This window comes from Globicephala melas, chromosome 3 (genome assembly GCF_963455315.2).
Source record: "Globicephala melas chromosome 3, mGloMel1.2, whole genome shotgun sequence".
NCBI lineage: Eukaryota > Metazoa > Chordata > Mammalia > Artiodactyla > Delphinidae > Globicephala > Globicephala melas.
This window is the reverse complement of record NC_083316.1, coordinates 163,346,814-163,371,067: the sequence shown is the minus strand read 5'-3', so window position 1 is coordinate 163,371,067 and position 24,254 is coordinate 163,346,814. Positions and strand designations below refer to the sequence as shown.

Sequence of the window (24,254 nt, the reverse complement as noted above, 5' to 3'; positions counted from 1 at the left end):
GGGACCCAGGAGCGTAGATGATGTACTTCCAGTCCAAGAACAAAGGTGTGAGAACCAGGTGCATCAATGGTATAAGTTCCAGTCCAAGAGCTGGCAGGCTTGAGACCAGAGAAAAGCTAGTGTTTCAGTTCCAGTCTGAAGGCAGGAAACGACCCATGTCCCAGCTCAAGGCAGTCAGGCAGGAGGAGTTCCTTCTTAGTGGACGGGGGAATCGGCCTTTTTGTTCTATTCAAGCCTCCAACTGATCTGATGAAGCCCATCCATATTGGGGAGGGCAATCTGTTTTACTCAGACTGCAAATTCAAATATTAATCTCATCCAAAAACACCCTTGAAGACATACCCAGAATAATGTTTGACCAAGTATCTGGGCACCCCCTGGCCCAGTTGACTTGACACGTAAAAGTAACCACCAGAAAAAGTAAGGACACTTATCATTTTGAAAGCTATCAGCAAACTGCCCATGTCCATCAAAGATATCCCCTAAGCCTCCCCAGCATTTGTTGTTATGAGTTTTTGCCAATCCGGGCCATTCTTTTATTTTTATTTTTTTCATTTTTTTTGGCCACACCATGCAGCATGCAGGATCTTAGTTCCCCGACCAGGGATCAAACCCACGCCCCCTGCAGTGGAAGCGTGGACTTTTAACCACTGGACCACCAGGGAAGTCCTCTGGAGGGGGCTTTTTATTTTTTAAATTTTATTATTATTTTTAAAATTTTATTTATTTTTGGCTGCGTTGGGTCTTCCTTGCTGCATGTGGGCTTTCTCTGGTTGCAGCGAGCAGGGGCTACTCTTCGTTGTGGTGCACGGGCTTCTCATTGCAGTCGCTTCTCTTGTTGCAGAGCACGGGCTCTAGAGCACGCAGGCTTCAGTAGTTGTGGCATGCGGGCTCAGTAGTTGTGGCTCGCAGGCTCTAGAGCACAGGCTCAGTTGTTGTGGTGCGCGGGCTTAGTTACTCCGTGGCATGTGGGATCTTCCCGGACCGGGGCACGAACTCGTGTCCCCTGTATCGGCAGGCAGACTCTCAACCACTGCACCACCAGGGAAGCCCCAAGGGGGCTTTTTAAAATCACTGATTCAAATGGAAGTTTTTAGGGAAGCAGGCGTACATATCCACTGTCAGGTGCAAACACTTAAGTGAATAGCTCCCTCCTGCCCATCCTTTCACAGTCTGGGGGTGTGGGATACATTATTTTAGAGCAGGTGGTCAAGGAGGGCCTCTCTGAAGAGGGGACATCTGAGCAGAGGAAATGAGGGAGAGGGTTCACAGGCATCTTGTGGAAATGTGTCGAGGCAGAAGGGACTACAAAGATGAGAGTGTGCTTGGGCACTCAAGAAATACATGTGGAAGGATGTGGGAGCAGCAGAAGCAGCGTGACCCTGGGAGAGTGACTTGGTTTCTCTGAACCTTTTCTTTATCTATAAAAGGGTCTAAGGGACTTCCCTGGCAGTCCAGTGGTTAAGACTCTGTGCTTCCAAAGCAAGGGGCTCCGGTTGATCCCTGGGGAGGCAACTAAGATCCCACATGCCCCACCGTCCCGCCCCCCCCAAATAAAAAGGGGTCTAAGACTTCCCCTCTCAAGAGGGTGGTGGTGAGGATTAAGTGAGATTGTGCCTGGCACAGTGTCTGGCATGGAGTGAGCCCTCCAGAAACAGAAGCCATCTGGGGAAAGGAGAGCTAGGTAGGGGGTGGGTTTGGGGGTGCTGGCAGACACGGTCTGCCAAGATAGGCAAGTGAAGGGGGTGAGACTCTCCCGGACACAGGCACAGAGAGGGTGTGTGTGTGTGTGTGTGTGTGTGTGTGTGTGTGTGTGTGTGTGTGTGTGTGTGTGTGTGTGTGTGTGTGTGTGTGTGTGTGTGTGTGTGTGTGTGTGTGTGTGTTAGTTCTGAGAGTCAGAAAGTTTCTGGGGGATCTCCTAAGATTGAGGAAAGGCAGAGCTTTTCTTTCATGACTGTCCTGGACTCTTCGAGAAAAGAAACTGTTCCTTACTAAAGCCCATCCTTCTCATTTAGATGGCAAACTGAGGCACAGAGGGGCTGCGGCCTGGGAAGCGCCAAACAGGAGCTGAGTGGGGGGTCTGCACACCGAGCAGCCAGTGATGGGGGAGTCCCCTGGGGCTGGGGCCTCGGGATGGGATCAGTCCCCTCTCTCCGCCTCTACCCCCATCCATCAGACAGAAACAGAGACGATACAGAGACACAGTGAAAAACGGTGACCAAGAGGCGCGGAACAGAAACTGAGACGCAGAGACGGCGAGATAAAGAGAGAGGAGACACGGGGACAGAGAGAAAGACGGAGACAGTGAGATGGGCAGATTCATAGAGACGCAGAGAGAGACAAAGGCTGAGACAGAAAAAGGCTAGGCGACGCTGAGAGACGGGCACAGAACGACCAAAAGACATTGCAAGAGATACAGAGACACCGACCCAGAACTGGAGGGACAAATGGACCCAAAAAGGGCTGCTCCCTAGGGAGACCCCGGGTTGCCCCGTCTGGGGGCAAGCCAAGTGCTCCCCCACCCCGCCCCCGTCGTGCCTGGGCAGTGACTTCAGAGCCGGCGCGGATTCTATAAATGGCCAAGCGACCGCGGGCCGGGGGGCGGGGCCGAATGAGTCAGCGCGTTGCGTCATCGCCGCCTGGATGCCGCCAGGCCCCGCCCCCGTCCTCCTGGGCCGCCAGGGGGCGCCGGCCGAGAGCTAGCGGAGGCGCGGGTCCTCTCATGCGCAGTAGCGTCCTGTGGCCCGCTGAGTGTGGGCAGGATCCAAGAACCTACGCGTTTGAATCCTGGCTCCGCCACCCTGGAGCTGTGTGACTCCGGGCAGTCAGCTTCACCTCTCTGTACAACATTTAGACCCCACATCATAAGGCTGCTGTGAGGAATGAGTTGACAGATCCAAAGCACTCAGTACGTAGTAGGAGCTAATTGTTTGCTCATTTTATGTATTTTAGCGTATCTTCAATATACCATTACACGCTATCAACTTGTCGGTAGTTGCCTTAGCCCAGTCGTTCTCAAATGGGAGCGATCTGCTGCCGACCCCTCACCCCCATAGCTTTCCCAGGGACATTTGGCAACCTCTGGAGACATTCCTGTTTGTCAAGGCTAAGGTGGGGTGGGGGGAAGGGAGGAACGACTTCCCTGGCGGTCCAGTGGTTAAGACCCCCCATGGGGAACTAAGATCCCGCATGCCATGTAGTGCGGCCAAAACAAAACAAAAAAGACTAAAGTGAGGGGGGGTGTTGCTTCTGGCACTGAGTAGGTAGAGGCTGGGGATGCTGCTTCAAGTTCTGCAATGCCCAGGACAGACCCCCGCCCCCACGATGAATTATCCAGCCGGGGTGTCAACAGTAGCAAGATTGAGAAACGCTGCCTTAGCCTCATAGCATTAGGGGCAGAGGCCCGGGTTCAAATTCTGCTCTGTCACTAGTGAGCTGTGTGACACTGGGACAGGGATTCCACACCCCGGTGCCTCAGTTTCCGCATCTGTAAAGGGCATAGAATAGCAGCACCCACTTCTGAGGGTGTTGTGAGGTATGTATGAGTGGATACATGTACAGCATTTGGACCAGGGCCTAACATAAGGGCTGTTGTCATTATTAGTACATCACAGCTGTGCCCTTAGCATGTGGCCAGCAAATCGCATGTCCTTGATGTATCATTAGTGTGTGATATGGTTGCTGACATGGTATCCAAGTGTCACTAACATGGCCTAAACATACGTGGCATGACGTGGGCATGTCATCCACCCTTACGGTACAGGGGTGAGATCTGGACAGGCAGGGCTGCTTGCAGGTGTTCCCTCCAGGCCAGCCTGGCTGGGACAGGAATATATGGGGGTGTCCATGGCCTGGAACCCACTAACACAGCCACTCCGTGGTTCAGGCAACCCACAGGTGGATGGGGAGGGTGAGATCCAGGATGTCTGCTCCCCCAGGTCCTTATGAGGGGATGGAGGGGACAGAAGTGGGGTGCCAGATTCTCAGCAGAAATACTGCTATTCCCTGTCCTTCCCTGTGCCAGGCACTGCCCTGGGCATATTGGAGGCATTATTTTTTGGCTGCGTCACCCGGCTTGTGGAATCTTAGTTCCCTGACCAGGGACCAAACCCGTGCCTCCTGCAGTGGAAGCACAGAGTCTTAACCATTGGACCACCAGGGAGGTCCCAGGCATTATTTCTTCTGATCCTCACAACACCCTCATGAGCAGGCATTATCATTCGTCTATTTTATAGGTGAGGCAACAGAGGCTCAGAGAGGGGAAGGGGCTGGCCTACACTTATAGACGATTGGTGTCTGGACTTAAAACCAAGGTGGTGCTCCATAAACTACCACAGGTGGTAGTCCTGCCTCAAGACAGGAGAGAAATGAAGAAAGATGACCTCAGAGATGTGGGGAGATGGCCTCAGAGACAGACACAAAGAGACTAGGAGACCCAGCCAGAGGCCTAATGAACAGTGGGGAGTGGGGAAAGGTTGGTGGTCTCTGTCTGGCCAAGCTGCCCGCCGCCCCAAAAATGAATAACCCAGGCCGCCCCCCTAGGTGGAAACAATGACACAATCAGCTCCCAATACCAAGGCCCTGACATCACGAAAGGGGGCTGGCCAAGGTGGGGGGCGCCCCGCCCCTTGGCAGGCCTCTATGGCCAATGGGACGGGCCTTGGAAGAGGCCCGGGCCGCCTCCCGAGCTTCAAAAACATGTGAGGAGGGAAGAGGGTGCAGACGGATCTTCAGCTGCTGCCGCCTTCTTCAGCGCTGCTGCCACCGCTGTCCACCATCAGCCGGCATGTCCTCTGCTCACTTCAACCGAGGCCCCGCCTACGGGCTGTCAGCTGAGGTCAAGAACAAGGTAGGGCTGGAGGGCCTCCCCGCGACCTGGCCCACTTGCCCTGCCAGGCCAGAGGCCCCACACTTGGGGTTCCCTGGACCCCCTTCCTGCCTATCCCATATGACTTGGAACCTGAGAGAGAAAAAGGACGAGTATATGGGGAAGGGGCTGCCTTCCTCCCTGGCCTGAGCATCCCAGAGCCCTCAGCTCCTGTTGGGGTGTGAAATGGGGGGGCATGCAGGCAGTCACAGGTAAACTGAGGCGGTTGGCCCATTGTGAAACCCCACTTGATTAGAGTCCCCCGTTAACCCTTTTTGTTTCTGGGGGTCTGGGGAAGGACTTGATTTTGCCCACACCCCCTAGCCCGACTAAGAATTTGCGGAGTGCTCCAGAGCTGGGGTTCCTGGGGGGTGAGGCCCCAAGGTGTTGGAGATTGTGAAGGAGACGGAGACAGCTGGGGATAGGCAGAGAGTGGGCATTCGGGACAAAGCAGGGGTCTCCTAATTCTGGGGGTGGGAGGACATGGGGACATCGCCTTCATGCTATGGATGGGTAAACTGAGGGTCAGAAAGAAGAGACAAGTAGCTCAGGTCCTATATAAGAGAGATTCAGAACTGGGCCCCTGAACTTGCGGCCCGCGTCCCCCATGGCATCAGCTTCTCCAGGGCAGCGAGCTTGAAGTCCCCAACCCACTGGAACAATCCCCTGAGCATTGCCCAGGGAGGAGTCCCAGCCCCATTTGACAGAGGGCAACACTGAGGCTCAGGGTGGCTTTTCCCAGGGTTCCACAGGCAGGAAATGGGGAGCTGGAATTGGGAACCTGGGTCGGGGGGATCCTCGGGGCTGGAGGAGGGGGCGGGTAGGGGACGGGTGCTCGGGCAGGAGACAGATCCCAGCGTCGCCCCCCCTCCCCCCAGCGCCGGCCCAGGAGCCGAGCGGAGCCGCCGCGCCATATAAGGCGGCCTCGGGAGCCCGGCCCGCGGGGCCGCGCTATATAAGGGCCGGTTTGCTTTATAAAGCCGGGCTGATGGGGAGGGGGGCGGCAAGGCCGGGGCCAGGTGAGGGGGCCTTCCCCTCCTCTTTCCCCTCCCCCAGAAGAAGGGGCGACCGGGTCTCCCAGGGGCCCGGAGCCTGTCTGGGCTGGGGTAGAGAGTTCTGGGGAAACGGAGCGGGGGCAAAGCGGGAGAGGAGAGGTGGGGGAGAGACGCAGAGATACTGGAAGCCTGAGACTTGAGAGGGACGGATGGGGGAAGGCGAGCCTGGAGCAAGATAAGACTGAGACAGGGATGGAGAAGTGGAGAGAACGCTGAGCCCCATCCTCGCCCGAGGCAGGGAACCTGAAGTCGGAGAGATGGAGAGAGACCTATGAAAGCAGAGATGGACGAGCTATGAGGCCCACCCCCAGCCGGACACGAAGAGATGGGGACAGGATGACAGTGCCTAGGAAAGACAGACAGAGCTGGGAGAGAGACTGAGGACATCGTGCCATGGGGAGAGAGACAGAGAAATACAGACATGCACGGGGCCAGGAGTAAGGCAAAGACAGGCCCTCACCCCGAGCCAGAGAGGGGGCCCCAGGGATGAGGACCTAGAGAGACACTGAGACAGAGATATAAGACAGAGCTGTCCCCTGCAAGGCGGCATCCGGGGGCACCTCCTTAGGGCTCCTCCTCCCCTGCCTGAAACTCCCAGGGGGGGCAGGGCCAGGGGAAGTTAAACCCCAAGTTTGGTCTGCAGGGGGAACCAAGAGGCCAGGCGCCGCCCCCCAGCTCTGAGTATCTCGTTCTCCACCCCTTAATCCACATTCGGTGGTGCCAAACCTCAGAATGCCTGGAATGGCCCCTGGGCAGGTGCCGCCTCAACACTGGCCCTCAGCACATCCCCCCCCACCCCCCTCAGCTGGACGTTGGGACAGAATTGCCTTAGTTGGGAAGGGACGAGGGAAGAGAGCAGACCTAGGGAAGCTTGGATTGGGCCTTGGAGCCAACCCTGCTCCCCACTGCGTCCTCACCACCTTCTCTGTGTCCCCCACCGCCAGCTGGCCCAGAAGTACGACCACCAGCGGGAACAGGAGCTGCGAGAGTGGATCGAGGGGGTGACAGGGCGCCGCATTGGCAACAACTTCATGGACGGCCTCAAAGACGGCATCATTCTTTGCGAGTGAGTGCGGCACTCATGGCTCAGACTCTGCCTTGGGCTGCCCCCAACCGCTCATCTCTACTACCTGAGCTCCTCAAATGACCGAGAGCTCAGAGCTGGATTGGGCACGTTCTATCTGATACCTTTGTTGTGAGGTATCAGATATAAAGGTAACCACTGTGCCCATTTAACAGGAAAGAAAACTGAGCCTCGGGTAAAGCCTCGGGTAAAGCCCAAAGTCCCACGCTGCTCCAACAGAAATGACTTCCGAATCTAGAGTCTGAACCGCCAACGCATACGGGGCAGCCACATGTATGGTCTCTAGAGTCCCAAGGAAAGGAGGTCACAGCGAAAAGGCACTGGGCCACATCAGCTGTCCGCTGCTGGCTTGGTGACCTGAGCGATGTGCCACAGTAATTTAAGTGGGCCCTGATTTTCTCCCCCTCTCAGAACCTAATCACTGAGGGAGAGGAAAACCCTCGACAGCTCCCAAGCCCCGATTCCAGATTCCACCTCCTAGATTTCACTGCAACCCTATTTCTGGGTAGGGCCCTGAGCCCAGCTGGGGTCCTGTCTTTTTCTCTGAGTCTGACCCAGGGCAGGGTGACCCTAAGAGCCAGAGCTTGTGCTAGGGAAGCTTCCCAAAGGCACAGCGTTACCAAGCCCTAGCTGCTGGAAAGAGAGGGGCTGGGGGATGATGTTCTACCATATCCAAGGAATCGGGGGATGGTCTGCTGTCCCAGGCCTTAAAGAGTGCAGGGCCACCCACCCGTTTATGGAGGAGGTGCATTTAGGGAGCACCTGTTGTGTGCCAGCCAGGTCTAGGCGCTGGGGATAGTGAACAAAACACACTTGACTTGGGGCGCTTACAGAGCTTTAGTCCTGGTGGGGGTGATTGAACAAATAATTGATGAAATAATCACATACTTGCCTGTGGTGGGAAATGCCATGAAGAAGAGTCAAGCTGGGAAGGATGGGGGGCGGGGGGCATGGGGTGAAGGGTTGCTGCTTTGTACAGAATGGTCTGGGAGGTCTTTCCGAAGAGGTAATATTGAAGCAGAATCTTGGATGAAGTGAGGGAAGTTGCCGGCAGGACATCTTAGGGAAGAGTGGGCCAGGCAGCGGGGACAGCCAGTGCAAAGGCCCTGGGGTGGGAGCATGCCTCAGTGATCAGGGAAAGTGGAGGGAGTTAGCTGGGGGCCAGATGGTACAGGGCCTCTTCATCCTTCATACTATGGAGTTAGGCTTTTATTCTCAAGGCAATAGGAAACCATGGGAGTGCTCTGAACTGGGGAGTAACTGGAAATTTTTTTTTTTAATTGAAATATAGTTGATTTACAGCTGTGTTAACTTCTGCTGTACAGCAAAGTTATACAAGGTCCTACTGTATAGCACAGAGAACTATATTTAATATCCTATGATAAACCATATGGAATTGTTTTAAGAAGGCCATTTTAGCCATGGGATGACAAGCATCTGGAGGGGATGAGGTGGAAGCTGGGAGCCCAAGGGGAGGTCAAGGCAAGAGCCCAGGAAAGAGACACTGGTGGCTCAGAGCAGGGCGGAGGTGGGCTTCTGGAAGTCTTCAGGAGGCAGAGTAAAAGCAATTGCTGAGGGATGGAATGTGGGGGTGAGAGAGAGGGAGAGGAGAGTCAAGGGCGGCGTGAGACCTGGAGGGCTGGGTTTACTGAGCCGGGGAGGATGGAGGGAGTTCTGTGGGGGAAAGTGGGTGTCAGGAGTCCAGGTAGGGTGAATTTGATTTGAGACACCCATGTGGGGCGCTGGAATGGAGAGTAAGAGGTGGGCTGCAGGAAGATGTTGGGGAGTTGTTGGCATGTGAATGGCATTTAAAGTCAAGAGAGGACTTCCCTGGCTGTCCAGTGGTTCAGACTCTGCGCTTCCACTGCAGGGGGCACGGGTTCGATCCCTAGTCAGGGAACTAAGATCCCACATGTCGCGCAGTGTGGCCAAAAAATAAAATAAAATGCCAAGGGACTGGATGAGATCAAGGGGGTGAGTGTAGCCAGAGAAGAGGTCCCAGTTCTGAGCTGCGGGCTCTCCGAGGTGTAGCGGTTCGCAAAAGGAGATTGAAACATGGTCACGAGCGAGGCAGGTGCACCCAGGAGACTCCCCTATACCCTCCATCGGGAGACTTTCTGACCTGAACGAGTCTAGCTCCCTGGGGTTGGTTTCCCATCTGGGTCCTGCCTGTGTGTGCGGACGGTCTGTGGTGGGGCTGCAGCTGGGGGCTGACTGCAGTGGGAAACAGAAAAAAGGAAAGCTCCCACTGACCATCATCCTGACCCCTTGTCCCGCTGGACTGGGCTTGGGTGGGGGCAGTAGGGGTCCCCTTCCTCAGTGCCCTCCCCTGCGCCTTGCAGGTTCATCAACAAGCTCCAGCCAGGCTCTGTGAAGAAGGTCAATGAGTCCACCCAGAATTGGCACCAGGTGAGCCCAGACTCTCTTAACTCTTTCGACCCCTGGCCCATAGCCCCTCAGAGCTCCACCCAGACCTCCACTCCCCTCCCACCCCTGACCGCCACCGGCTCCCCTCCAGCTGGAGAACATCGGCAACTTCATCAAGGCCATCACCAAGTACGGGGTGAGGCCCCATGACATCTTCGAGGCCAACGACCTGTTCGAGAACACCAACCACACCCAAGTGCAGTCCACCCTCCTGGCCCTGGCCAGCATGGTGAGTGTGGCTGAAGGGTGGGCATGGGGCCGGGAGCCTGCGGGCGCTCGGGGCTGGGATGCGGGTGGGGCCACTTGTGCCCTCTGAGCCCCGCGTGGGTGGGAGGGGGAAAGCAGGTGCTGCTTAGGGTCTCCGAGGGGACAGTGTGGCCCAGGGCTTCCTTGTCAGTCCCTGCCTCCCTCACCCTCCCCAGGCCAAGACGAAAGGGAACAAGGTGAACGTGGGAGTGAAATATGCAGAGAAGCAGGAACGGAAATTTGAGCCAGGGAAGCTAAGAGAAGGGCGGAACATCATCGGGCTGCAGGTACCGCCCCTTCTACATCCGGGTCTCACTGCTGAGCTGAGCAGAGGGTCAGGGAGTGGAGGAGGCTGGGAGGGCGCCCTGGTCCCTGCAGGCTTTGGCAGGGGGGTGGCAGGATATTTGGCCTTTACTAGACTATACGCTTGGCATTTTTCCATACCCTAACTCACTCCTCCGACAGCTCTAGGGGGTGGGTACTGTTACCAGCATACCCTTTATACAGACGGGAAAACTGAGGCCTGGAGAAGATAGCTTACTTGCCAGGATTGCCCATGTGATGAGTGGCCGGGCTGGAACTTGAACCCTGGAAGTCAGGCCACCTATCAGTCAAGTGACCCACCTTCTCTGGGCCTCAGTTTCCAGTCTGTAGCCTGAGGGTGGAAACAGTGCCTCCTTAGAGGGCCATGTAAGTGTCTGCTGACATGAGTTACATCTTGTGGCCCACCGTGAGATTTGTAAGGGGTGATTCTCCTTCTGGCTCCCTAGATGGGCACCAACAAGTTTGCCAGCCAGCAGGGCATGACAGCCTACGGCACCCGGCGCCACCTCTACGACCCCAAGCTGGGCACAGACCAGCCCCTGGATCAGGCCACCATCAGCCTGCAGATGGGCACCAACAAGGGAGCCAGCCAGGTGTGTGGGGGGCCATGGGGCGGGCTGGTGGGGCTGTGCCCCTCGCCGTCCCCTCGGCCTGACTGCACTGCCCTCCGCAGGCCGGCATGACTGCTCCCGGGACCAAGCGGCAGATCTTCGAGCCGGGGCTGGGCATGGAGCACTGTGACACGCTCAATGTCAGCCTGCAGATGGGCAGCAACAAGGGGGCCTCGCAGCGGGGCATGACAGTGTATGGGCTGCCCCGCCAGGTCTACGACCCCAAGTACTGCCTGACGCCCGAGTACCCGGAGCTGGGCGAGCCTGCCCACGACCACCACCCGCACAACTATTACAACTCCGCCTAGGGCCCTGGGCCTCCCGCCTTCCCCCGGGGAGGCCGGTGCTGCTCTTGGCAGGGCCCAGCCCGGCCCGCCGACCCCCTCCCCCTGCATGGCTCCTCCAGCCCCCTGGCACCTGCCTACAGGGTTAGCGTTTGGGGGGAGCAGACTGGGGGGGGCCTGGGGGGGGAAAGGGGGCTCCTCCCTGGGTCCAGCATAGAGCCGGGTGTTCCCAACAGCACCCAAAGGACGCACTGAGCAAAGCTACCCCGCTGTCCCCCACTCCCCACAGGTGGGTCCCCCAGGACAAGAAGCCCCCCCAAGCGAAGCCCCCAGAGCCCAGGCTCGCCCCCCTCCCCCATTCCCACAGTGGGAGCAAACTGCATGCCCAGACCCCCAGCGGACACACGCGGTTTGGTTTGCAGCTGGCGTTAAGGGATGTGACAGCGGTGTTTGTAACGCGAGCACTTTCTTTTTCTACTTCACTGGAGCACAATAAATGGCTGTAAAGTCACCTGAGGACTCAGGGCTGCTGTCACAGAGGCTGGGTGGCTCCAGCACACGCATAAGTGGCCTCGCTCAGATACACCCCATCTCCCACACACACACTCACATGCACCCTAAGATACACACACAGAGCTCACAGAGCTCGCTGGACCCAGGATGGGCTCCCCCCCACCCCGACTCACACACGAAATCCACATGCATGCACACTTCGTGTGTATGGTGTACACACGCTCTGTACAGCCTTACTGCACATACCCTTTCACGCACAGATACACATGCAGTACACACTCCTACGTCAAGGCACATAAAAACATAAACCCTCACACAGGTACACAATACACACACACACACACACACACACACACACACACGTACCTTCCCTGGGAGCCTGTGGGTTGCATTGAGGCCAAGCGCCGGAACGGGCTAGATGGGATGTAAATCACAGTTCTGCAGCTTGCCAGCTAGGTGACCTTGGGCAAGTCACTTCCCTTCCCTAGGCCTGTTTTCGCATTAGGAAAATGAGGACATGGAACCTTGTGGGGTCACAGGGAGCTTAAATGAAATGACGCCTCCAGACAGGGGATGACATTTGGTACTGACCATGAGAATGGACAACCAGCCAGGTCCTGGAGGCCCCTGTGGGCAGGGAGAACCCTTTAGTCCTGAAGTAGACTGTGGGAAGGTGGGAGGGGACAGGGCAGTGGGGAAAGATGGGCACTTTGGACAGATGTGCCCACTTTGGATGGGCACAGTGGAGGCACTTTGGCAATAGCCCTTTACCAACTGGCACAGAGCAGTTAAGTAGCTGACTGCAGGGTGCAGCTGGCCCAGGCGCCTGGCCTGCCAGCCCAGGATCCCAGAAGTCTGGACAAGGTCCCAACCTCCCCACATTTCAGAGGAGACCCTGCTCTCCCGGTGATGTGGGCCCCAGCTAACCTGCCCAGAAGTTATCAAATGCCAGGGTTCCAACGAGAGGATGCGGCCATGCTGGGGGCACAGCGGTCTTCTCCCCTTCCCTCCCCAGGGCAGGGGGCGAGGCTGCAATGTGGGGACCTGCAGAGACAGACATCGGAAGACCCGCTCGCACAGACGCACACGGCCCCTGGGGCCTCGTAAACTGGATTCCAGGCGCTCTTGGCCTGGCTACCCTAAGTCCTGCTACCCAAAGTCCTGCTACCATGGGGCCAGCTCGGGGAAGCTATGCTGAGGAGGATCCATGCCTGGCCTAGGGCCCTGCCTTCTTGGGAAAACAGCACCATATTAGCACTTGGTCTGTAAGACTGGGGTGGGCGGGCCCTGGTTGGCAGGAGCCCCCTTTCCCTGCACCCCAGAGGGCATCCCCCCCCCGCCCCGGCACCTGTCCACCACTCTGCCTGTGTCCGCTGGGTCCTGCCTCAGCCAGGGGACCCCACCTAGGGCCTTGGAGGGGGAGGTGGGAGCACCAAGGAGGGGTATGTCAGGGTAGAGAGGGCCCTGGGGGACACATGCCGGACCCAGTGGCTGGGCCTGGTGGCCAGGGCTTCTGGCCTGGTCAGCATCTTCTCGGCCGTTCACATCCCCCGCTGCCCTGGTGGGTCCGAGTCTGTTGGAACTGTGCCAGGAATCATGACAGGTGCCTCCATCCTCAGCGTGGCCCTGGGAGGAAGGTTCCATCATCCTTCCCACTGTACCAACGAGGAAGCCAAAGCACAAGTCACTTGCTGCCCAGGCTCACGAGGCCAGGTGGAGGAGATGGACCCGCCCCACACTGCCGAAGCGTCAGGCCCTCCGCACCACGAGACCATCTGGGGTCTCACCATCAGCCTTGTTAAGGTGTGTTTTTTCCAATACCACCAAGCAATTAACTCAGTTCTGACACTCTCTACCTGGAGGAAGCGTCAGATCCCACGGGATAAGCGTTCTGTCCAAGACTGCCCCTCCCCCACTTACGCTGCCAATCACAAGTGCAGGTGGTTTACCTGTGCTTTTGAGCCACCAGCTGGAGATCGGGCCCCCACCACCCCCTCCTCAGATCTGGTTAATTTACTAGAGTGGCTCACAGAACTCGGAGAAACATTTTACTTATTACATCACTGGTTTATTATAAAAGGATATAACTCGGGAGGAGCCAGATGGAAGAAATGCCTAGGGCAAGGTATGAGGAAGGAGGGTGGAGCTTCCATGCCCTCTCCCAGTGTCCCAGCACCTCCCTGTGTTCACCAAGGGCGGAAGCTCACCAAATCTCGTCCTCATCTCGTGCTTCATCTGTAGGTCCCTTCCCCTTCCCGAAGGTTGGTGGGTGTGGCTGACTGAGTTCCTCCTCTGCGTCCTGCCCCTTCCTGAGACTACCTAGGGCCCCACTCTAAGTCACTTCATTAGCATAATCTCACCTGTGATCAAAAGGGGCTCTTTATGGATGACAAAAAGTACTCCAGTTGCTCAGGAAATTCCAAGGGTTTTAGAAGCTTCCTGCCAGGAGCCAGGGACAAAGCCCAGGCATTTCTTCTTACACCCTACACGTGCATCTGGCTCCACCTCCAGCCTTCCGGAGAGACTCCTCTCGACCCTAGGACAAGGGTCCCTTACTCTTCTCCAGTGCTCCCCACCGCCCCCCCCCCCAGGAAGCCAGGAGCTGTTCCCTTAGCCTGGACCCTGGACTCAGGAGGAAGTAAGATGCTGGGCTGTGAAGCCAGGCCTCCTGGGTTCAAGGCCCGGCAGCCGTGCAGTCTTCTGGCTGTGGGACCTTTGGCCGGTGACCTCCTGTCTCGGGCCTGTTTCCTCATCCGTGAGCATCTTCCTTCCTCAGGGCGGCTGTCGCGACATGGGGGCAAGGCAGGCAAACCTGACATTGGCCTCTGGCCCAGTGTGGCCCCTGAGCCTTAGCTCCTTCAGGCTGTCCCCCAGGAAGCCTTCTCTGACCCCCCCAATCCCCACCCTGGGCTCTGCTGGCCCCGGCTTCTGCTGTGACTGTAAACATCGGACATAAACATGTAAACGCCTGGCCAGATGTCTGTGGGTTTATCCCTGTCCCCTGAGCCCAACACTGCCCTGGTTTCACCTTGAATGCTTGTAGAGTGGATAAAACGTTGTACAGTTTTAAGGGCTGACCCTTCCAGTGGCCCGCCAGGCCACCTCTGAATGCCTCAGTCTCCCCCGTTCCCTCGTTGAGCCCCTGGGTCTGACCCAGAGCCCAGGAAAGCAGAGAGCTGGGAGTTTCGCGTTGGCTGCTTTATTTAAGGGCTGGTGATCGACAGCTATCCCCAACCCAGCCCCTCCCTCCTCTACAAAAGTGGCCAAACGTGAAAACAGGCCGCCCTGCCAGGGGGCCTGTGGGGCTGTGGCTTGAGTCCCAGGCCACACACCTTGGAAGGCAGGGAAGGAGGATGAGCAGTTGGTCCAGTTCAAATGGACAAGTGCTGGTGAGGTGGGGTAAGACACTGGAGAGTCCCGAGGCAGCCTCTGCTGGGCTTGCCCTCACCTATGATGTCAGGACACAGGTCCCTGGAGGAGCCAGGGCCCCAAAGCCAGGTGGCCAGGTGCCAGAGGAGGGAGTAAGTCAAAGGCTTTCGGAGCCAAGGGAGGCAGTTCAGGCCCCTGGGGCCCAGCAACCCTTCAACTCTACCCCATGCCCACGAGGACACCCCCACAGTCACACCTGCAGCCACACCCACTCACACCCATGCCCACACTCACTCCACACACACACACACACACAGGGCTGCAGAGGCCCTGGACCCACACCCTGGACCCTGGAATGTCTCTGGATTGGTACCCAGCGGGTGAGGCTGCCAAGGGAGTGGGTCCTCTGCGTTGCTACTGATTGGCTGCCTCGCAGGCATCTATCCAATCGCTGTACACGTCCACTGGTTCCGACAGATCTGAGCCGCTGAGGTCAAGGGCAACTGGTAGCACTGGACCCCTTTCCTATACATACTTCTGTTGTTCACGCTACTGTTAGCCAGACCCCGCCCTGAAGCCTGTCACCCCATGTAAGTCAGCACGTGGCACTGGTTCCTCTCGGTGGCCACACCACCAGGGCACGCAGCAGGGCTGGGTGCCCTTGAGCAGCCCACTCTGGGCAGAGCAGCCCTGGCGCCTCGCCCCCGTCCCCTGGGGAAAGCCCGGGTTCCCAAGGATACAAGTGATGGGCGTCTGGAATTCTTCTAGGCACACGGTACAAGAGATGACTCCGGTGTTGCGGGCCCGGTCCCTGGAACGGGAGGAGATGCGGGGACTTAGTGAACGAAAGGGCCTGTGTCTGTGGGTGACGATCCCCCTAACCAGGAGGGCTGGGGACAGAATGGAAGACAGTGGGGGTGGGGGGAAGCCACCCCCCGACCGAGGAAGGAGAGGGCCGGCCCCATGAGGCAGGATCCTGGGCCCCGCTCACATTTTCACGTCACAAGACTTCTCGTGGTTGCAGAAGGGGCAGGTGAACTGGGTCTCTAGGGTGCCTGTCATCTTCTTCTTGGGGGGTGGCTTCCGTTTTGACTTTCTGCGCCCCATGTCTGCAGGAGGGCAAACCTGTGGGAGGATGGGGGCAGAAGTCAGCGACTCGTGGGACCCACGCGTCCCTCTGGCTCGACGCTGTAGGAAGCGGTCATCCCCACCCCACCCCCGCCTCCCCATTCTGGCATCATTCTTCCGTGACAGTGGAGGTCAGCAGCCTGCCAGATAAAGACCAGAGTTCCACTTATACTTAAGACCACTCTCTATGCAATATCCTTGTTCTTAACTAAGGGTGCTTCCAATTCACTGAGTAGACAGAAGCAGTCAGACCACATCCACAATCCACAAGTCCCCAGGACCACCCACTCGACCTTCTCTCCTTTGCTATGGAAGAACGTCCACGCGCCCCACGAAAACAATTTGCTACCTTGTGCCTTGGATCCCAACGTCACATCTTCTCTCTCTACTGGATCATTAACAAACACACTTGTTATGACCTCTCCCATCATTAAAAACCACCCCTTCGTTCTCTGTGAGCTTTTCTAGCAGAGCTGTCTGCGTTCCCTCCTACCCTCTCTCCACAGCCCCTTCCATGCTGTCCACCCCAAGGGGCAGCCCTCACTCCTCAGGCTACTGGACACACCGGTTCCTCCTCCCACCATTCTCATAGGGCTCTCCCACCCTCCTCAGTGGCAGCTTCTTGCAGTCTCTGCTGCTGCTGCAACCCCATCCTCACCCCGTCAATTCGCTAATGATGGTGAGTCCACAAGCTCAGTCTTTGGACCCCTCCCCTCTCCATCTCCATTCATTTCCATGGAGATCTCACCCAGCGTCAGGGCTTCAAATGCCTCCTCTACACCGACGTCTTCTCTGAACTGCAGGCTCCCCTGGCCACCTGCCTCAGCCACACTCCTACCCGGTGCTACCAAACGTTTAAACAGAACCTGTCCAAAACCGAGCTCCGAACACCTCAATGTGTTGTCCCACAGGCAGCAAGTCCATCTTTCCAAAAACCTTAGACTCATCCTCAATTCCTTTCGCCCTCTCTCACACCCCTTATCCCATCCTGACCCTACTGTTCTACCTTTAAAAGACATCCAGCATCTGACCACTTCTCACCACTCCCAGGGCCAGCTCCGTGGTCTGAGTCTTGAGTTCCAGTCATCTCTGGCCTGTATTATCACAACAGCATCCTCACTGGTCTCCCTGCATCTCTAACTCTGCCCAGCACCCTCCAAATGTGAATTCCTTGAAGGCAGGGATTTCTGTCTTTTCTTTGTATCCCCAGCGCCTAGAACAGCTCGTGGCACAGAGCTGGCTCCCAACAGAGATTTACTGAATGAATGAATGACCAATGCCAAGCCTACAGTAAACCACAGCACTGCTGCAGTCCAGGCAGGCAAGGTATCTGCTCTTGTGCAACTGATATTCTAGCGGAGGAAGACAGACCCTTCAGCTAACTAATAAGGGAGATAATTTCCAATATTGCTAAGTGCTATGAGGTTAATGAAACAGGGCTGAGTGAACGCTTCTGGGACGGGGCTACCTAAGGGTGGAGCTGGAAGAATCCTTGGGTAAGAGTCATTTAAGCTGAGGCCTGAATAAGAGAAGGCTACCATGCATGGTAGTCCAGGCAGAGGGAATAACAACTGCAAGGGCTCCAAGGCAGAAGAAGCTTTTCTTGAGAAAGAGAAAGAAGACTGGTACAGCTGAAGCCCAGCGAGTAACGGGGAGATGGGTGTGAGATGCAACAGGAGAGCAGCGGCCAGACCCTACAAGACCCAGTAGGCTTTAGTAAGCCGGAGCCAGTTCTGCAGCCCAGGCTCTCACCTTCGGGGGTACAGGGGTAGTGTTCTGTTGAATTTTTCCCCCCAAAGCCTGGCCCTGGTTACCACCCGCACCAGAATCACCTGGGGGTGCTCAAAAAATGCAGATTTCTGAACCTAACCCCCAGATCTCCCGGCACTAGAATGTCAGTTTTTTCGGGTTCGGGTGGGAGCATGATTTGCCCACTGCTGAATCCCCAGCACGCACAGTTCCTGGTATGCATTAAGAGCTCAATAACTGTTGAATATAAACAAGTCTCCTGAATCAGAAGCTACAGGTGGGCCCCAGAATCTTTTTCCCTGGTGACTACAGCACCCGCCAACCACACTCCAGAAAAGGGAGTCTGGCCTGCACATAAAACTCCAGGGGCCTCGGACTGTACTTCTGTGGCGATCTAAGTCCAAAGCGCGCCAAGGTGGGGGCTGGAAAAGGGCTCAGCCACCGACCCTGCCGGGACTCAAGAGGAGGCCGGTGGGCCGTCCTTCCAGGCTCACCGAGGCTTCGGCGTCGCCTCCCGCCGGCCGCCGGTAGAAGCCAGGCCTCCGAACAGCGGGCTGGGACCCGCTGGGACCCGGGGGAGTCAAGTTCCCCGATGGGCCGCCCCCCAAGCCCTGGGCCCTGGGCCCCTCCTCCAGGACCCCGTCAGCGCCCCGGGGTCGCGGAGCGCCCAGTCCCACCCGGCCCCAAAGCCCGCCCGCGCGATCCCTCACCTGCACTCGCCAACGATCTTTGCGACAGCCTCGTTCACCCGGGAGACAGTGACTTCCAGCTCCCGGCGGAAGCGGAAATCCCTCCTCTCCCCTTCTGTCTCACCCACCCGAGGCCGGGACCTCCCAGCGAGTAAGCCCCGCCTCCTCCAGTGTCTGTGTGCGCACGCACAGAGTAAGTCTTCTCTGTACTCTCATTCCGGGCCCGGAGGCGGGATCGCAGTGCGCGTGCGCGAGGGCTGGACCGCATTTCACAGTTGGTGCGCGAGTGGCCGCTACTTCTAGTGAGCTTCCGTGGTGGGAGTTCCCGCGTTTCAGGAGCGGTGGACCGGGCCATAGCAGCACTGGACAGGCAGCCTCTCCCATGGCTGCAGTATCTTCACGTGCCTTCTCTCCCACTTCAAGCCCCAGCTCCTCGCAGCTCACCTGGGTCTCCCCGATGTCGGGCACATTCCGATGTCTCAGTGCTAAGAAACGACAGATACCAGTATGGCTGAATCAGAGTTAACGGGGGAAGCTTGTAAGAAGCTCTTCTCAAACTTTAACAAGAACCTGTGGATCTTACTAGAATTCAGGTTCTGGTTCATTAGGTCAGAAGTGGGGCCTGGAAGTCTGACTTTCTAACTAGGTCCCCGGTGCCATACGTGCTGTTGGTCTGCGGGACCACACTTTGAGTGCCGAAGTTATAATACATGAGTTTGGACAGGAAGGTGGGGGCTGGGGGAGGGGAAAACAAAGCTCCACAATTCCCACGATGTAGTGAAGAGGCTGGACAGAAATATAAAGGGTCAGTTGCTACACTGCTCAGCGCAGCAGAGAGGAGTGTGTGGATCTCAGAGCATGTGACGGTGGAGGGGGCTGCCAAACTAGTACAGAGGTTAGAGAAGGCTTCCCTGGGAGGCCGATGCTCAGGATGGAATCCAAAGCCTGAGTGGAAGTCACACAGACAGAAGTAGCACCTATAGAACTTAAGAGGGAGTGAAGGAGAGAGGAGTGTCAAGGGTGGAGACCCTGGGCGCTGCCTCTTACTCAGATGAGGCAGGCTCAACAGAGATAATTCGGAGGAGCGGTCAAGGGTTGTGTTTGGCTGTGATTAGTCTGAGACAAGCAAGAGGGGCTCTGGAAGGGGCCTTTGGAAGAGAAGCCAGGAGCTCAGGAGAAGGATCTGGATGTGATTTTGAGAGTCATCTGCATATGGAGGTTATTTAAAGTCTTGGGGCCAGAGGAGGTCACATGGTTTCAGGGGTAAGGGGCAAAGTGTAGCAAAAGAAGAGGGCTAAGAAGGACACCAGGGCTCCCCAGCCTTAGAGGTTAGGAGGAGAAGCCAGCAAGAGACTGGGCAGAACAGTGAGGTAGGAGGAGGAAGACGTGGGTTGCCCTCTCCCCGAAGCCTCCAGAGGCAGGTATTTCAAGACGAGGAGAGTGATCAGCTGTGTCACATGTGGCTGTGAGTTTGAGTAAGATGAGGAAAGAGAATTGACTGTTGACTTTGGCAAGTGTTTGGTCCCTGGCAATCTTGATAAGAGCTCTTTCATTGGAGCGATTAGGAAAATAACTTGTCAAGAGATCTATCGATGTATTTCCAATAGACCTATCTCCAAGAAGTCCTCTAGAGGGCAGTGTTACTCTCAGAACTGCCAAGCTTAACCCTTGGCAGTGCCTCTCTGGAGGACCCCTTCTCCGTGCTTGTACGAACCTGGATACACACAGGATGGGATCATACCATACATGTTACCTTGCAACTTGCTATTTCCACTTAGTGGTCAATACACATACAGATAATTATTGTGTGGCTGCCGTAGTCATGATTGCCAGGTTCACAGGTTTTGTGTCTTTTCTTTCCCTTTTCCTTTCTTCTCTCTCTCTCCCTTTCCTTCCTTCCTTCCTTCCTTTCTCTCCTCTCTTTCTTTCTCTGTCTCTCTTTCCCTCCCTCCCTTTCTTCCTCCCTCCCTTCCTTCACATCTTTATTGAGATATAATTGACAGACAATAAACGGCACATTTTGACATATACATACACCTGTGAAGCCATCACCACAATCATGATAGTGACTGTTTCCATCCCCCCAAGAAGTTTCCTTATGTCTCTTTGTAGTCAGTCCCTACCCCACCCTCAGCCCTTGACACCAACTAATCTGTTTTCAGTTCCTATAGCTTTGTGTTTTTGAGGAAGTCCCATAAACAGAATCATACAAAACGTAGCCTTTTGAATTTGGCTTCTTCTACTCAGCTCAGTACGTTTGCAACGTGTCCATTTTTTTTTTTGGCCACACTGCTTGTGGGATCTTAGTTCCCCATCAGGGATTGAACCCATGTCCTCAGAAAGCGTGGAGTCCTAACCACTGGACCGCCAAGGAATTCCCTATGTCCATGTTGTGTTTATCAGTAGTTGTTCCTTTTTATCATTGAGTTGTATTCCGTTGTAGGGATGGACACAGTTTGTCTATCCTTTCACCTACTGATGGACATTTGGGTTGTTTCCTTTTTGGGACGATTATGAATAAAGCTACTATGTACTGTCTCATTCAGATCTTTGTGTAGATGTTCATTTTCTACTGTATTTTTTAAATTTAATTTTTATTTTATTTTGGAGGGTAGTTGATTTACTCTACTGTATTTTATTTCTACACTAAAACATGTGATTCCTCTGGAATTCATTTTTGTATACGGTCTGAAGTAGGGTTCAGGTCGTGTTTTGTTCTGGGCTAACCGACAAGGCAGATAACATCTTTCCTGGGAAGTTGTAATGTCACCTTAACCTACATCACGTTCTCATGTGTTCTTGAATTTGTTTCCGGATTCCCTCTGGACATTTTCCCGGAGCCAGGGTCATGCTGTTTTGATGACAGTGCGTTTTGCTGTTTGGCAAGGCGGCTTTCTCACCTTGCTATTCATGAGTCTTGGCCTTGGAGGCTGTTGAGAGGGTGGATGTGGCCTGACTCTCCATTGACAACCTCCTGGCTGAGTGAGGGTGCCGGTGCCAGGCCCAGCACCTGGTGTGAGGAGGGGAGTGGGGAGATGATAATATCCGTGATGGTTGAATCAGATGCAGTTGCTCAGGAAAAGCGGGAAGAGATGAGACTCTGTGACTGGTCTCCAGGAATTCTGCCATCTTATTTCCTGTAATTTACAAGGCATCTTTTTTTTTTAAACATCTTTATTGGAGTGTAATTGCTTTACAGTGTTGTGTTAGTTTCTGCAGTATAACAAAGTGAATCAGCTATATGCATACGTATATCCGAATATCCCCTCCGTCTTGTGACTCCCTCCCACCCTCCTTATTCCACCCCTCTAGGTGGTCGCAAAGCACCGAGCTGATCTCCCTGTGCTATGAAGCTGCTTCCCACTAGCTATCTATTTTACACTTGGTAGTGTATATATATCAGTGCTACTCTCTCACTTCGTCCCAGCTTACCCTTCCCCCTCCCCGTGTCCTCAAGTCCATTCTCTACGTTCTCTTTCTGACTTCACTCTGTATGACAGACTCTAGGTCCATCCACCTCACTACAATTAACTCAATTTCATTTCTTTTTGTGGCTGAGTAATATTCCATTGTATATATGTGCCACATCTTCTTTATCCACTCATCTGTCGATGGACACTTAGGTTGCTTCCTACAAGGAATCTTTCTACCCATGGCCGTGTGCTGGCTGACATTGTCCCCTGAGCTGGAAGGAAGCCCTCTAGGAGGGCATGTGTCTATCCTGCCTTATTCCTTTGGGTGCTCCTTGAGTTGGCACAGGACTTGGTGCTTGGTAGACATGCTTGGCCATTGTGGAGGAGGGGGGCCAATCCCCCTCTCTGCCACTAGTTCCCTGTGTCAGCTTGGATGTGTCACTTCTCCTTTCCACCCTCTGGGCCCTGTGAACTGGGATGTTGGGCTAATTCCACACTCCGGGCCCTGCAAACAGGGACACTGGGCTGACTTCTGATTCAGACCCCTGCCGGCTTGGAGCCTCTGAGTCAGTGGGAAGAGGCAGGGTGGCCGTGAGCTGCCTTGACTGTCGTGGTTAAGATTGAGAGTCTGACGCCTCCTGGATATGACCTTGGGCACCTGACTTAATCTGTTGAGCTTCTGTCCTCTGAGAAGCCAGGATGACGCCGGCCCTTTCCTCCTGGGTCAGGATTAGAAGGGATGGCGGGTAATTTGGCATAGAGCTTGGTGGGTGGTAATGTCAGCTGGAAAGAACTCAGGGCTGGCATTCTGGTAAGACAGCTTTGCTTAATTTTTTTTTTTGCGGTACGCGGGCCTCTCACCGTTGTGGCCTCTCCCGTTGCGGAGCACAGGCTCCGGACGCGCAGGCTCAGCGGCCATGGCCCGCGGGCCCAGCTGCTCCGCGGCATGTGGGATCTTCCCGGACCGGGGCACGAACCCGCGTCCCCTGCATCGGCAGGCGGACTCTCAACCACTGCGCCACCAGGGAAGCCCCAGCTTTGCTTAATTTTAATAGTAACACATGTTACCTTGTAACAAATTCAGCAGTGTTGACTGCTACAAAGCAGCAAGCAGAAGGTGCCACTTCCATCAAGTCCCTTTCCCCGGAGAGGTGAGGCAAGGGATGCTCACGACACACGTTCAGGCTTTGCAGGTATTCTTTTTTTTTTTTTTTTTAATATTTATTTATTTGGTTGCGCCAGGTCTCAGTTGCAGCATTTGTGGCTAGTGGGCTCCTTTAGTTGTGGCATGCAAACTCTTGGTTGCGGCATGCATGTGGGATCTAGTTCCCTGACCAGGGATCGAACCCGGGCCTCCGGCATTGCGAGTGCAGAGTCTTAACCACAGCGCCACCAGGGAAGTCCCTGCAGGTATTCTTTTATTGACTATTTGGCAGTGACCAAAGGAGGCTCGATTCAGGAGACAGCTGCACCCCCATTGCCCAGAACTCAGTAACCTCACTTATTTTACCCAGGGTGCTATTTCGTTCTATTTAGGTGGGCTGGCAGCTGGACCCACACAGTTGGGTCCCTGGCCCCGTAGCAGCTGAAGTGGCCGTTGAGGGCAGGCCAAGAGAGCAGTTCCTGTGACGGGCTGGCTCAGGCCGTTTGTGGTGGGTGTTAGTCAACTCAGAAGCCCAGAGGGGAACTGGGTTTCTCTGCAGCTTTCAGTTCAGGGTGAGCATTCTGCTTTCAGCATTCCTCGGCAGCAACAGGCCCTGAAATAATTCTGCTTCTGGAAGTTTTCCTCCGTACGTACTTGCACAGATGTGCAAAAGCATGGGTCCAGGTGTGTCCACTGCAGCTATGTTGGTAAGAGGGAGAGATTGGAAAAGATTGGTTTATCCTACAAGCATATCTGCATATGTAGGAAATGAATGTGTGGGTCATTTATGGCAGCATTGTTTGAGGATAGCAATCCAGGCGACCCTCAGTAGATGGCTGTTTAGATAGACAGTTGGGGACTGGCACACAGTGGGGCCTCTGTAGCTGCAGAAAGAAGCTCCCCCAGAGGGCTGATGGGCAGATCTCCAGGTACGACAGGCAGAAACAGCAAATTGAAGAAGAGAACCTTTGGGGGTGCAGGAAATGCTTTTATCTTGATTGTGGTGGTGGGTTTGTGGGTGTATGCCTTTGTCAAAACTTACTGAACTGCAGACTTTCAAAAGGTGTCAATTAGACCACAATGAAGTTAGTTTGAAAAAGCAAACAAAACCAAAACCAAAAAAGCAAGGTGCAGATCAGTGGGAAAGGGGAGGAAAAAACCCGTTCAGGTTTGCTTTCATTTGCGCACTGAAATCCTGCAAGGAAGCCCAAGGCATTTACAGAAAGCTATTTCCTTTCTGGAAAGGTGGAGGGACAGATGGGAAGGGGGTGAGAGATATTTTACCTTTCTACAGTTTAGATTTTCGAACCATATGAATAGCACCGATTCCACAGTGAAATGAACAAAAATG

At 55.3% G+C, this 24,254-nt stretch overlaps 2 protein-coding genes across 3 annotated transcripts; one reads left to right on the top strand and one right to left on the bottom strand.

The window, feature by feature from the left end:
• The first annotated feature begins 4,418 nt into the window (after positions 1-4,418).
• Positions 4,419-11,038, top strand: CNN1 (calponin 1). The gene is made up of 7 exons (XM_030879817.3): positions 4,419-4,849; positions 6,867-6,988; positions 9,349-9,415; positions 9,525-9,662; positions 9,856-9,966; positions 10,450-10,596; positions 10,677-11,038. The coding sequence occupies exons 1-7, from the start codon at positions 4,649-4,651 to the stop codon at positions 10,920-10,922; spliced, it is 1,032 nt and encodes a 343-aa protein (XP_030735677.1). The 5' UTR covers positions 4,419-4,648; the 3' UTR covers positions 10,923-11,038.
• Positions 11,039-12,741: 1,703 nt separating this feature from the next.
• On the bottom strand, positions 12,742-18,494 carry ELOF1 (elongation factor 1). Of its 2 annotated transcripts, XM_030879821.3 has the most exons (5): positions 18,368-18,494; positions 15,772-15,905; positions 15,521-15,591; positions 15,154-15,259; positions 12,742-14,192 (listed from the first exon to the last, which is right to left on the bottom strand). In XM_030879821.3, the coding sequence occupies exons 2-4, from the start codon at positions 15,885-15,887 to the stop codon at positions 15,195-15,197; spliced, it is 252 nt and encodes an 83-aa protein (XP_030735681.1). In that variant the 5' UTR covers positions 15,888-15,905; positions 18,368-18,494; the 3' UTR covers positions 12,742-14,192; positions 15,154-15,194. The 2 variants fall into 2 exon arrangements, with proteins under 2 accessions (XP_030735681.1, XP_030735679.1); XM_030879819.2 differs by lacking the exon at positions 12,742-14,192 and having other exon boundaries at positions 14,595-15,259.
• Between the last annotated feature and the right edge of the window lie 5,760 nt (positions 18,495-24,254).